Source organism: Microcebus murinus, chromosome 3 (assembly GCF_040939455.1).
Source record: "Microcebus murinus isolate Inina chromosome 3, M.murinus_Inina_mat1.0, whole genome shotgun sequence".
In the NCBI taxonomy this organism is placed as follows: Eukaryota; Metazoa; Chordata; class Mammalia; order Primates; family Cheirogaleidae; genus Microcebus; species Microcebus murinus.
In genome coordinates this window covers 74,492,203-74,507,310 of record NC_134106.1, presented here as the reverse complement: position 1 = coordinate 74,507,310, position 15,108 = coordinate 74,492,203, and the positions used below count along the sequence as shown (strand labels likewise).

The window sequence follows — 15,108 nt, the reverse complement described above, 5'->3', positions numbered from 1 at the left end:
AGGTGCTGGGAGTATAAGTTCTCACCTTGGTCAAGTAGTCATGGATATTGAGAGTAGCCAGCTTGGTAAGGTGCCCATTCAGACCTAGGGCCATGAGAAAGCCAGCATACTCATTGGCTAACTCAGCATGCTTGGGCTTATTGTAAACAATCCAAGCCGAGTCGATCTGGGAGGCAGGGGCTATCTTCAGGCCAGCAGCCACACCATTATGGAAGCTGGCCCAGCTTGTCATGTTGGGAGGCACATCGATGTTTCCACTATTAAGGTCAACTGTTGTGTTCCGAGGAGGGGCACGCCCTATTCAGCCAAACAAAATTTAACATTGAGAGAATAAAAATCCACAAAACCAAAATTGTTAAATTTAGATCTTTAAGAACAAGATTATCTTTTTTACATTCAAAATCCTATACCCCGTAATACCTAGAATGATGTGAGGTCTCTATGACCACTTTTATACATGTGAGTCAAACTTAATGTAAGGTGGAAAAACCCTTCATTGTATGAAACAGTTCTTGTCCTTTTTGCTAAAATAAAATGCATGGGGCTATATACTGAGATAATTGATATCAATTTAACTTTACACAGATCTAATTAAGATACTCATTGCTCTGAAATCTTTCTTTCAAACAAGCAGAGAGCTTAATTAGAAACCAAAATGAAGATTAATATCATAGTTAAACTGTGTGAATAATAAATTCCAACATCTCACTAATGACATTGATGTTAATTTCAAATATATTTTTCTCTAGACATAAACGAAAAGTGACATTTTAGAGTCAAGGGCATTTATAAGTCTATTTCTATATGTTATCTATATATGGCTATCTCTCTATAGATAGATAGATAAACTAATTATATGCTATTGTTTAAAACAACAAATTGCATTTAGAGATAGCTATATAAAAAGCAACCTTTCATAGAGTTGAAAATCACTAAATAGTACTCACTAAATTCAATTTTATGGTTAATTTAAGAGTGATGTAAATTAAATGTTCATGCTGCTATACGTTCTTCTTTGAATATTTTTCTTGACTCTTGGTTTTGAACTACATTGTATACAGGCAAATACAGAATTTTTTTTTTTAATATTGTCTGACCTCAAGTCATGGATAAATATTTAAAACAAATATTCTGGTTATTACATATAATTATCCAGATCACTGGAGCTTTAAAAATATGGTTTTAAAAGCATTCTAAAAAGTTATTTAAGATAAATTTTAAATAGATGCAGAATATCTTATTTGTAGCATTCTTTTTAACCCAAACTTTTTATATGAAAACTTTCATATAAACAGTTGAAAAGACTAATAAAATGAACACCTATTATACCATGCCTTCCATCAAGATTCAGTAATTCTTCAGATTTTTCCATAATTGCTTCACCTCTGAGAGAACAATTTAAATACTGAAAGTAATTCTGCTTTGTTATGTCCCTCACTGAGATCAGGGCTCAGAATAGGCACGATATGGAAGATGAGAATGTGTTCTTCTTCACCCAGCTGATCTCATTTCCTGCATGCTGCTCAAAGCATGAGCTGCCACTCAAATCTGAGTGGGACTCTGGACTTTAAAAAAGTATGCAATTTAAAATATCATGCTATTATATTTGCATGTATCTTATATATACACACTACTGCATATATATTTTATATATATATAATGCTGGTTTCATAAAACCACATACACTATATCTTAAGAGATTTTCAATGATAATTTATTTTTTTGTTTATTGTATTTTTTAGAGATAGGATCTTGCTCTGTCGCCCAGGCTAGAGTACAGCAGCAAGATCATTGCTCACTGCAACCCTGAATTCCTGGGTACACGCAATCCTCCTGCCTCAGCCTCCTGAGTGGCTAGCACATCACCACATTCAGCTAATTTTTCTTAGATAATTTCAACTGTATGTAATTGTCACCTTTAGAGCACATTTACACCAGCACTGTAAAACCCATTGTAATCAAGAATACTGGAAAATGGGCACAATTATATCTGGTAGAAGTAAAAACTCATACAATCAACCAGAAAGGCAATTTGACATATTACATCCAAATCTTAAAACCAGTCATCTTGGGCCGGGCGCGGTGGCTCACGCCTGTAATCCTAGCTCTCTGGGAGGCCGAGGCGGGCGGATTGCTCGAGGTCGGGAGTTCAAAACCAGCCTGAGCAAGAGCGAGACCCCGTCTCTACTATAAATAGAAAGAAACTAATTGGCCAACTAATATATATAGAAAAAATTAGCCGGGCATGGTGGCGCATGCCTGTAGTCCCAGCTACTTGGGAGGCTGAGACAGAAGGATCGCTTGAGCCCAGGAGTCTGAGGTTGCTGTGAGCTAGGCTGATGCCACGGCACTCACTCTAGCCTAGGCAACAAAGTGAGACTCTGTCTCAAAAAAAAAAAAAAAAAAAAAAAACCAGTCATCTTGCTGTCCTAAGAGTTCTACTTCTAAGCATTTAGCCTAAATTCGTAGAACAAATATGCCCCACCAATGTTTAAAATATCAAAAACTATATTTCCAACAACACCAGGTTGTTTCTATAAACTATGGCACATTCCCTGAAAGAAATATCCTGAAGCAAATAAAAATGGTATTGATTAAAAATATATGGCCGGGCGCGGTGGCTCACGCCTGTAATCCTAGCACTTTGGGAGGCCGAGGCGGGCGGATTGCTCAAGGTCAGGAGTTCGAAACCAGCCTGAGCGAGACCCCATCTCTACCAAAAATAGAAATAAATTAATTGACCAACTAAAAATATATATACAAAAAATTAGCCGGGCATGGTGGCGCATGCCTGTAGTCCCAGCTACTCGGGAGGCTGAGGCAGCAGGATCGCTGAGCCCCAGAGATTGAGGTTGCTGTGAGCCAGGCTGACGCCACGGCACTCACTCTAGCCTGGGCAACAAAGTGAGACTCTGTCTCAAAAAAAAAAAAAAATATGTGTATAGGTCAGGCGCCGTGGCTCATGCCTGTAATCCTAGCACTCTGGGAGGCCAAGGCAGGAGGATCGCTCAAGGTCAGGAGTTCGAAACCAGCCTGAGCAAGAGCAAGATCCCGTCTCTACTATAAATAGAAACAAATTAATTGGCCAACTAATATATAGAGAAAAAATTAGCCGGGCATGGTGGCGCATGCCTGTAGTCCCAGCTACTCGGGCGGCTGAGGCAGTAGGATCGCTTGGGCCCAAGAGTTTGAGGTTGCTATGAGCTAGGCTGATGCCATGGCACTCATTCTAGCCTGGCCAACAAAGCAAGACTCTGTCTCAAAAAAAAAAAAAAAAAAAAAAAAAATATGTGTATATAAGGCCGGGCGCGGTGGCTCACACCTGTAATCCTAGCACTCCAGGAGGCCGAGGTGGAAGGATTGCTTGAGATTAGGAGTTGGAGACCAGCCTGACCAAGAGCAAGACCCTGTCTCTGCTATAAATAGAAAGAAATTAGCCAAACAACTAAGAAGAGAAAAAATTAGCTGGGCATGGTGGCATGTGCCTGTAGTCCTAGCTAGCCAGGAGGCTAAGGCAGGAGGATCTCTTGAGCCCAGGAGTTTGAGGTTGTTGTGAGCTAGGCTGACACCTTGGCACTCTAGCCCAGGCAACAGAGTGAGACCCTGTCTCAAAAAAAAAAAAGTGTATATAATACATGTATACAAAAAATAACCGTATACACAGACAAAAATATGCTAGATATGGAAGGATGCTCACTACAGGACACATTTTTTTTTTTGAGACAGAGTCTCACTCTGTTGCCTGAGCTAGAGTGCTGTGGAGTCAGCCTAGCTCACAGCAACCTCAAACTCCTAGGCTCAAGCGATCCTCCTACCTCAGCCTCCCGAGTAGCTGGGACTACAGGCATGCGCCACCATGCCCAGCTAATTTTTTCTATATATTTTTAGTTGGCCAATTAATTTCTTTCTGTTTTTAGTAGAGATGGGGTCTCACTCTTGCTCGGACTGGTTTCAAACTCCTGAACTTGAGCAATCAGCCAGTCTCAGCCTCCAAGAGTACTAGGATTACAGGCGTGAGCCACCACGCCCAGCCTATAGGATACATTTTTAAAACAATTTCTAAAACATTAAAATTTTCTGATAATTAAACAAATATAAAATTATAAATATGTAGAAATAAAATTGGAAAACATGTGTACAAAAATGTTAACAGTAGTAATGCTAAAGAGTGAGACTACTATAAGTGACCATTTTCTTCTTTTTGCTGAATATATTTTGTTTTTATAAAATGACCATATATACATAAGACATTTTAAGACTAAATGTTTTTACATATTATACTTTAAGATTATTTACAAGTCAATAATCTCATTGTCAATAATTATCTTTCTGAATTTTTCCAAGTGACTTTTATATTTTGAAATAATCTCAATAAAATGCAAAATTTAGTAATGGGCTATATTCTGCTTCTCTTAATGTTTAGTTTGATTTGCTATTTGAGCTTTGACAACCATTATAGCAGCTATTAACAATATTTAAAACTACTGAGAGAGGGGAGCATTTCTTTGGTTTTAACTGAAAAATTCAAAGAACTCTACTTATGCATGTACCTAATCATTTTCCGTTCTCATTGAGCCCAGAATTTAACATACCAGTCAGATTCAATTTAGGAATAGGCAATGGCTCTGTTGGAACAGGATGGTAGGAAAACAAGGTAAACATTCCTCGTCCTACAGGAAGGGCCATAGTTCGCTGACATAACTGGAGCAATCTATAATTAAAATAAAAACCAACATGTGAAAAATTTTAAAGCAAAGCATAACTGAAACGTAATCTGTAGGTAGGTATTTCAAAGAAGGCTATATATACTGTGTGAAATTAAGTCACCTCAAAGTAATTTCATACAAAAATGTGGGTGAACCACCGAAACATGACTGTTCTCATTTTAACACTCTTGCTACCACTAGAGAACCTACGGGACAAACATATTTCTTTTGTTTTGTTTTATATTTGCTTTGAATGAAAACTAGCTGGCCTATAAACAAGCCAACTCTCCCTAGGTATTCAAAAAAAGAAATTTAAAATTCTATTCTGATTGATGCTAATCTTCTCAAAGGAAAATATTGTACTTTTGAGGTTTCACCATTGTGCTATTTTCAGTCTAGCTGTCCTCAGTACACGTGAGATCCTCTTCCTATCCAGTCATTTTGCCTATATGCCTCAGAAGTGCTACCTCTGAGGTCTGTACACAAGGGAAGGAAGTCCTATGTTAAAGGTGAATGGATTTCATGGCATCTAAGGGAAAACACAAAATTAGTTTCATTTACATGATGGCTAGGATTTATATGACTAATAACACCAAATATTGGGTATGTTCAATGTTAAAATGGCTTCTATGGGATATACCTCAAAATTAATAATATAACACTCTTTATCTTACTCCTATGTTAAAATAAATTACATTCGGCCGGGCGCGGTGGCTCACGCCTGTAATCCTAGCTCTCTGGGAGGCCGAGGCGGGCGGATTGCTCGAGGTCAGGAGTTCGAAACCAGCCTGAGCAAGAGCGAGACCCCGTCTCTACTATAAACAGAAAGAAATTAATTGGCCAACTAATATATATACAAAAAATTAGCCGGGCATGGTGGCGAATGCCTGTAGTCCCAGCTACTTGGGAGGCTGAGGCAGGAGGATTGCTTGAGCCAGGAGTTTGAGGTTGCTGTGAGCTAGGCTGATGCCATGGCACTCACTCTAGCCTGGGCAACAAAGCGAGACTCTGTCTCAAAAAAATAAATAAATAAATAAATTACATTCTATAGAATCCCTTAAAACAAGACAAAAACTAACAGAGATTTTGGAAGTAGGGGTATTTATAATTAGGATATGCTTACACAAGTTATATCTGAAGACATACAAATAAGAACCCTCTGGAGGCTGACAGGAGGCTAACATTTTCTCTGTAGACAAAGCTATTCACAAGCATGTTCTCTCCCTAAATGTACATACACATGTAACTGCTTTTCTAGCTCAATGAAGAAAAAAATTTTGCTGTCCTAAGATTCTTTGGGAACACTGCCCTGCGTTAATTTGGGATCAAGAAAATTCAAAGCCAAGAGGCTGCAGCCCATAAAATTTTCTGAAGGAAATTTTAACACATAATCCAATTCAACTGCACAGAAGTTACAAAATTATAATAATAACAATAATATTGTATCTCCCGAATCTAAGTTGCCACTAATGAGAAGATGCATCATTATTTAATGAGGTATTAAGAAAGAAAAAGAGCTGCAAATTAAACTATGACATCTATTGACTGAAAGACATTCTGCTTTCACATATTATAAAAAGTGAAAAAATTAGCATCTGAGAATCAATGTAACCTGTTAATAACAATGGCTGACTGCATTGAGTTTTTCTATGTACTAGGCAGTATTCCAAGTGCTATGTAGAAATAACTCATTTGATACACAGAGCAACCCTATGAGGTATAAATGCTACAATCATGCCTAGTCTTACAGTTGATGCAACTAAGGCAGCAAGAGGTTAAGCAATTTAACCAATAGATAGTGGCCACGCCTGACTCTAGATGCCATGTTCATAACTACTATGCCCTGCATTCAACTTCTCTGTCACCCCATCTCCTCATTCACAGGTAACATACCTAGGTACATATGTAGAGGAAACAGTGACAGAGAAATTATGACAACTCAGATCTTTAGCAACCTATGGCTCAGTGTGGGTGGCCTTTGCCCCTGCAGCAGCACCATAAGAAAAAGTAAAAAGAACTAGAAAACAGTGGCAGAGGAATGGCAGGCAATAGAGACAAGGCAGATAAAAGGACTCAGGAGAATTTTAAAATAGAAATTGAAGTGCCCCAAGGCAATATCTCTGGAATGTCACAGGCATGTGATGTTGGTTATAATTGAGTCTTACAATTTATCAAGGGATATATCATTTGTTAGGGAGTGGTAGGAGAAAGCTTATATTGCCTACTGCAGCAAAAAAAATTTTTTTTAATTAAAAAAAAAAACACTCAAAATCTATTCCCTATCAAGATGCACAGTAAGTCCAGTGTTTTGCTTTGTTTATAAATTCTTAATATAACTACCACCAAAATGGTTTTAGATTCAACTTTTCTAAACAGTACACTGTTATACATACTTAAAGAGGAGGAAGGTATGAAATAAAACAATGTCCCCAAAAGCCAAAGGTTCAACACATGTTTTGAAAACATGTGTGGTTTGTTAAGACTGAATGAAAACTTAAAACTCACGATATATTTTAATTTTCAAGTATCTTTTTAATCTTTTTAGGGTTTTAAATGTTAAAAACTTGAAGGAAAAGCAAACATAAACAAGTTCCAAATGTTAAAAACTAAACGCGACAAGAGATAATGAACAGTGTTGCCCTTTACCTGTTTTCTTTTTCTTCAATGAATTCGTGGTCACTGAGTTCTGGATACTGTACTACATTGACACGGACAGGATGAGCGCTCTGAAGAAGTCTTCGCACATCCTGCACCCTTAAATCTTCACTCCATATTAATGACATAACCTCATGATTCATGTCATTCATGCCGTCATCCTCCTCCTCAGTTTCTGTTCCCGAAGGAACATCTGATGATAGCACCTGAGTAACACACTGTATTGTAATAATAATCTAAAAAACACTCTACATGCATTTATTGAACATAAGGAGATATACATAGGCTGATATATCACAATTATACCAGTGCAGGGGAAATATGTATTTCAAAGCAGGGCTGGAATGGGCTCCCAATGTATACTGGGACCCTAACCCATAAATCTTTTTAAATGTATTATATTGCCTACTAGGAAAGATTCATTATAGAACTAAGGGAAAAAGTTTAAATTTAGGACAATAGCCAAGAGGCTGAGTACACTGAGAGAAACATTCTGAATAAATTGTAAAATTTTAACATATTAATCATTTTTTAAAAAGAAACAAATTAATGCAAATAGAACATAAACACTACTCACTATTATTCAGGAACCCACACTAATTTAAATATTGTCTGTTGATTAACAGAAGCAGAAGGAAAAAAACCTGAAGGATATACACCATGAGTTGAGGAAACAGGGCAATAAAATACTTTCTTACTTTACTACTTTAAATACAATGGATCATGGTTGGTTTTTACTTTCTTTCTAAGTATGTTTTAAATAAACATTTCTTAGAAGGAAAGGGAATAAGCCGCAGCGAAACAAGTGAGAGGGTAAATTCCTTGACTGTCATCCTGTCCTCATAAGTTCAGCATGTGCTTTTTATATGGGGCTTCCCAGTCCAAATGATTCAACCTGACTGCAACACAGATGTGAACTGCATGGAATCTTTTCATTTTCTCTCAAAAAGAGTTTTATACTCTTTTAACAAATGCTTAATTCCTGCCAGGCGTGGTAGCTCACGCCTGTAATCCTAGCACTCTGGGAGGCCGAAGCGGGTGGATTCCTTGAGGTCAAGAGTTCAAAACCAGCCTGAGCGAGACCCCATCTCTACTAAAAATAGAAAGAAATTCATTGACCAACTAAAAATATATATATATACAAAAAATTAGCCGGGAATGGTGGTGCATGCCTGTAGTCCCAGCTACTCGGGAGGCTGAGGCAGGAGGATCGCTTGAGCCCAGGAGATTGAGGTTGCTATGAGCTAGGCTGATGCCACGGCACTCACTCTAGCCTGGGCAACAAAGTGAGACTCTGTCTCAAAAAAGAAAAGAAAAGAAAAAAGCTTAATTCCTAGCAGGAATGTCAAAGTTTTATAAGATTTAATGTGGAAATAACAAGGTTAACCTGAAAAAAAAAAAAAAAACAACAGCAGATCAATCTTCATTTGTAAAAATTCATTTTGATTCCTATGGAATATTTAATTTTAATAGAAACTATATTCTAATGATTGAGTTAGCTATAAGATAGAGACCCAAACAGCTGACAAATCAAATTCAGATGGGATATGTCATAAAATGTAGCTTCAAATAACCAAACAAATTGAATTTAGATAGAATTACTTTAAAATGACATTGAAATACAGATTAATGTTTTAGTTCTAATGCTGTTAAACTGCTCTCTTACACAGTAACAAAAGAGATATTAAGGCTGAAGACTTTTCTTTGTGCAGGAAAGGATAACCATATTATTAGCAAAAAAGGTTGCTTTTCTGTTTAAAATCAGTCAAACACTAATTCAACTAAGAATCATTATTTTGATGCAGATTAAAGGAGTTGTGCTGGGATGACCCTGCTGGAGATCAGACCTCCATGGAAACTGCTTCTGGCACAGGTCCACATTAGGCAACTCTGGAGTTAGGAGGTAAGTTTTGATATAAGCTCTGAAGAAGCATTAATAGCTTAAGACCTAAGGTGATCTTACAAATAGTTACAATGTATTGATCATTATGTATTGTCTCAAAGGCTACTAGAAGATAAGCTAAATTCCCACTGTATTCTCAGGGACATGAACATAGAAGAGTCCACAGAGTAGGACGATCATTCCTGAATCCTTCTTGATCAAGTGATATTAATTATTAAAAAAAAAAAAGAACTAGAGTTCTAGAAGAAGTTTTAAAAGTTTCATTAATTTTTAAGTTTTAAAAGAGGCTGATTTAAAACGAGAGATAAGTGGAGAGTAATAAAATATTTCACTATTTGCTGGCTTTTTAGAATCCATTCTTAAAAAAGATTTGAAGACTGATAAAGGACAGTATTTCAGGAGAAATAACCTAGGATTTCTAAACAACTCTAGTGAAAAAAAGATACTTTTCCTGGGGCTCCAGTGTCATATGATTAAACAAATATATTTACAGCTATTTAAAGGTTAAATTCAAGCAATTCAACACATCAAAAACTATGAAAGAGAAAACAGTTATATATTAACTATCCAAATTCAATACATACATGCTCTCCCTTCTCCTTTGTAATAATTACAAAGTTTTAATTACCAACATGGTACAAGTAGGAAAATAAGCACAGTAGTTTCCGTGACTCGTGACTTAGTGATTGTCCTGATTCAAGGCAAAGAAAGGTCCAGAAAGAAAGGCAAGACAAAGCATTCATGAATCTCCTGTTCCCATGTTCAATTTACAATTAATAAAATTTGTCCAATTTCTGGCATACAACATAAAACTAATATATACACTTGCAAAAAGACAAAGGAAATGAAGACGAACAATTCTACTTTGATTTTAATTGAAGCTAAAACTACTTTGAACTTTCTGTTCATACTCACAGATTTCCCTCTGGGTAAGTTTCCTTCGCAGGCCTGCTTGGAAAGATCCTGACGTCCAATCAAGAGACAGACAGCTTCTGGCCAGTCTGAAGCAGGCTGCTCACGACAATGATAAATTGCATCTCTGATAGGAAGAGCAATTCCAAAGGGAAGAGTTTCCAGATCTCTTAAAGTGAATCCTTATGGTGAAAGGAAAGGAGAAAAATTTTAATTTAGACTTGTCACTGTTCCAATTATCCTCTGACTGAAGTTAGTAAACATCTACTTTTACAATAAAGAAATTCATTTTATTTATATTATTACCAGACTAATATCTTGACATCAGGGGTTAATACAAAAGGCCTATTTAAAAGAACTCCTTAAAACCTGAAGAAAAAAAGACAATCCAACAAGAAAAACACAAAGGAAAAAAGACATTTCCCAGAAGAGGAAACATAAATGGTCAATAAACACAAGAAAAGATGCTCTCCCTAGGCCGGGCGCTGTGGCTCACGCCTGTAATCCTAGCTCTTGGGAGGCCGAGGCGGGAGGATTGCTCAAGGTCAGGAGTTCAAAACCAGCCTGAGCAAGAGTGAGACCCCGTCTCTACTATAAATAGAAAGAAATTAATTGGTCAACTGATATATATATAAAAAATTAGCCGGGCATGGTGGCGCATGCCTGTAGTCCCAGCTACCCGGGAGGCTGAGGCAGAAGGATCACTCGAGCCCAGGAGTTTGAGGTTGCTGTGAGCTAGGCTGACGCCACGGCACTCACTCTAGCCTGGGCAACAAAGCGAGACTCTGTCTCAAAAAAAAAAAAAAAAAAAGATGCTCTCCCTAATAAGTGATTAGAAAAATGCAAATTAAAACCACTAGGAAATATAATTTCACACTCACTTGACAAATATTAAAGGCAGTCAATACCAAATGCCAGCAACTAAGTAGAGCAACAGTAATTCTTACTCATAGTTGATGGCAGTATAAATATACAACCACCTTGGAAAACAGTTGATTTGTACAGATAGGTCTACCCTTTTGGTCCATCAAAGCCATACAGAAACTTGTGCACATGTGCACCAGGACACGAGTATAAAAATATACATAAATATAAAAATATATTCATTAATAACATTGCTTCATCATGGCAAGTCCCATTGTCTATCATGAATATAAGTGACAACTAAGTTGTGATATAGTCAAATAGTGTATTAATAATATGACTATATAACATGAAAATGAATATATTTTTGCTACATAAGGATGTAACTTGAAAAAATAATGGTGGGCCAGGCATGGTGGCTGATGTCTATAATCCCAGCACTTACTCTGAAATGTTTATACAATTACTTTTAGGACTTTCTATAAATACCCATTTCTGACATCTAAGTATCACAATGGCCTCACGTCTGAATATGCAGTGATTACAGTTCTCCATTCTGAGACCAGTTTACATAGCCACAGCCTCAAATGGTCCAAGGTGAATGGCAAATAACAATTTCTTATACACCTACAAATAAAAATCTGGTATTCCAAATATTATATGGAAATTGCGAGATCCTCAGGAAAAGGAAGTATGGCTTGATGAATCATAATCTCAACCTCGTGAAGCCTTTTCATAAAGCCAGAGCCCCTCTCTCCTCATGCCTCCCAGTTCTAGCTAGTCTGGAGGAAGCAGGACCAAGTTAGGAGGTAACAAATAAGCTCTTACCTACACTAGTCATCCAGACAACTAATCTTTCAGCCAGGCTAGAAACTGATGTAGAATGCCTAAAACTAAACCTATAAGAGAATAAAACACTAAATTATTAAACAGAACAGTAAAACATAATATTGTTTTAAATTTTTAATATAAAAGCACAATCTAAATAAAGTCACCTGTTTTCCTCTCGTTCTGCCTGTGACTTTTGGGGGGCTGAAAGGCAACAAAATGAAATTTATTTTGATAGTCATCTTGGTTAAAAAATATCTAATATATATAACATGTATTCATTAATAATCAAGTCCTAAAAATTAATACAATAAGCTATAACATGGCAGGCTGGAAAGTATAATAATTTCCTTGAGGATAAAATAGTCCTGTTAGCCACACTGAAAATATAGAATTTGCTGGATTTTAAATAATCCTGGTATCTGAAAATCAGTTGTAGACTGTAGACTAGAACAGTATTAAAGAGGCAAGACATAGCCTCTAAAGCACTTATGAAAATTTTAATTTTAATTTTTTAATTTAACATAAATTTTTTAATTTCAATTCTGATCTTGACATTTATAAAAATTTATTTTGGAAGACCTAACATTATATGAACTTACCTATAGTTATTCTGGACAAATATTGTGAGGCTTCATCAGAAACAGAGCTCTCATCACCAAGTATATAGAGTGCTATACTCTGCAAAAGGAGAAAATTAAAATATTATTTTTCAAACTATTGAGGTATAATTAGAAAATAACCATAATAAAGATTCATCCATTTTAGGTATACAGATGTATGAGTTTTGACAAACTTTATACAATCACCTGAACACTACCACACTCATGAATAGACAATACTTTGATCACACCAAAAAGTTCCCTTGTGTCCTTTGCAGTCAACCCCCTACTACTCCTATACCCAGCACTGGAAACAACTCATCTGTTTTCTTGCCCTATAATTTTGTCTGTCCTACAATGCCATGTAAATGGAATCATACAATATGAAGTCTTTTATGTCCTCCTCCTTTAACTTAGCATAATGCCTTTGAGATTCATCCATGTTACTCCAAGTATCAGTAATATGTTCCCTTTTTCTGTTGAGTAACATTCCATTAATACAGATGAAACAAACTTAATCTATTCAAAAACTAGTAGATATTTGGGTTGCTTCCAGTTTTTGACAATTATGACCAAAGTTGTTTATGTTTTCATTTCTAGAGTATATAAGCTACACTAATTCAACAATTAAAAAACAAACAACCCAATTCAGAACTAGGCAATTCAGAACTGACATTTCTTCAAAAAAGATATATAAATGGCCAATAAGCATATGAAAATATGCTTGACATTACTAATCATTAGAGAAATGTAAATCAAAACCACCATGAGATGCCACTTCACATCTACTAAGATGGCTATGATTTAAAAAAACCAAACAACATAACAAGTGTTGGCAAGGATGTGGAGAAACTAGGACCTTCCCTCCTGCATTGCTGGTGAGAATGTAAGAGGGTATGGCCACTGTGAAAAAGACTTTAGCAGTTCCTCAAAAATTAAACACTGAACAACCTACCATGTAACTCCACAATTCCACTCCCAGGTATATATCCAGAAGAACTGAAAGCAGAGACTCAAACAGATATTTATATACCCATGGTTGATTACAGCATTATTCACAAAAGCCAAAAGGTGGAAACAACCCAAGTGTCCAACAACAGATGAAATGATAAATTGTGTTATATCTATACAATGGAATATTATTCAGCCTAAAAAGAAATGTAATTTTGAAAGATGCTACAACATGGATAAACCCTGAAAACATTAGGCTAAGTGAAATAAGCCAGATACAGAGAGAGGACAAATATTAAATGATTCTAATAATATGAGGTACCTACAATAGATATATTCATAGAAACAGAATAGAGGTTACCAGAGCCTGGTACAGAGTTTATGTTGGGAATGATGAAAAGGTCTTGGGTGTACATAGTGGTGATGGTTACATAATAATGTGAATGTATTAAATGCCACTGAATTATACATTTAAAAATGATTAAAATAATAAATACTATGTTATAGTATTTAGACAGCATTATTTATACAGCTATATATTTAGACAGCATTTTAAAAAGAAAAAAACAGGACGCGCGACGTCCCGTGCGTGCGTGCGGCTGCGTCGGGCTGCAGGAGAAGATGGCGGTCTCCACAGACAAATTATGAAAACAGAATATACAGCTTGAAAGTAGAATGTGGATCTAAATACCCAGAAGCTCCTCCATCAGTTAGATTTGTAACAAAAATTAATATGAATGGAATAAATAATTCCAGTGGGATGGTGGATGCAAGGAGCATACCAGTGTTAGCAAAATGGCAAAATTCATATAGCATTAAAGTTGTACTTCAAGAGCTAAGACGTCTAATGATGTCCAAAGAAAATATGAAGCTTCCACAGCCACCAGAAGGACAAACATACAACAATTAATTTTAGTGGATCTCAAACTTGTCTTAAATCAACAACCTTCTACTCATGTTAATGTCTTGATTAAATATCACAATGCAAAATACTCACACATTAAGTAAAAGAATTCCACCTGGTAAACATAACCTGGACATTTGTATTGAATAAGAATATATTTAATATATGTACACCCATTATGTTTTCAGGTAACAGGAGGAAAAATGCAGCACAATTTTTTTTCTCTTGTTAAGGCATTGTCATTTAAATATAAACCTGGAATACTCAAGACAGAATTCAGGTTTACAAGATGAAAGCGTGAAGAGTTTCAGATGGCAGTGGAAGCATGTGTGTTTCTGAAAAGTAAAAATCTCAAGAAGGAAAAACAGAACTGGCATGCGTTAATCCATCTTGCTTAGTGAAAGAGCTGCAGTTGACATTGTTTAAAGTAGCAGGTACAATGAATATTGTCACAAATTGTGTTAATTTTTGAAGCGGTGTGGGTGCTGACTACTAGTAGTATCAAAAATATGTTCAGGATTGTTTTGATACCTGTATTTATAATAAAAAATGTGTGTGGGGGGGTTGATGAGTTTCTGTTAAAAGCTGTTCCTGTGTTTTACATGTAACAGACATGGTAAATATTTGTTTACAGTCTTTGTTTAACAAACCACACATTTAAGTTTAAGTGAAGTCAAGAAAAAGGAAATAGGTGTACGGATATGTGATTTTGAGATTAAAGTTAGTCTTAAAATGTAAATAAAATGTGGAACGTGAAAAAAAAAAAAAAAACAAGCCAGGTGT

At 36.1% G+C, this 15,108-nt stretch overlaps 1 protein-coding gene and 1 pseudogene across 2 annotated transcripts in view; one reads left to right on the top strand and one right to left on the bottom strand.

Annotated features, from left to right (window-relative positions):
- ANAPC1 (anaphase promoting complex subunit 1) overlaps nucleotides 1-15,108 on the bottom strand; it is a 100,402-nt gene that overhangs the window by 43,037 nt on the left and 42,257 nt on the right. For both annotated transcript variants that reach the window (XM_012742806.2, XM_012742807.2), the window contains exons 22-28: nucleotides 12,471-12,549; nucleotides 12,036-12,072; nucleotides 11,869-11,939; nucleotides 10,180-10,358; nucleotides 7,353-7,567; nucleotides 4,593-4,711; nucleotides 26-297 (exon numbers count right to left, since the gene is read on the bottom strand). In XM_012742806.2, the coding sequence (XP_012598260.1) occupies nucleotides 26-297; nucleotides 4,593-4,711; nucleotides 7,353-7,567; nucleotides 10,180-10,358; nucleotides 11,869-11,939; nucleotides 12,036-12,072; nucleotides 12,471-12,549 (972 nt within the window). The remainder of the gene's footprint in view (nucleotides 1-25; nucleotides 298-4,592; nucleotides 4,712-7,352; nucleotides 7,568-10,179; nucleotides 10,359-11,868; nucleotides 11,940-12,035; nucleotides 12,073-12,470; nucleotides 12,550-15,108) is intronic.
- Nucleotides 13,367-14,456, top strand: LOC142870005 (ubiquitin-conjugating enzyme E2 variant 2 pseudogene; annotated as a pseudogene).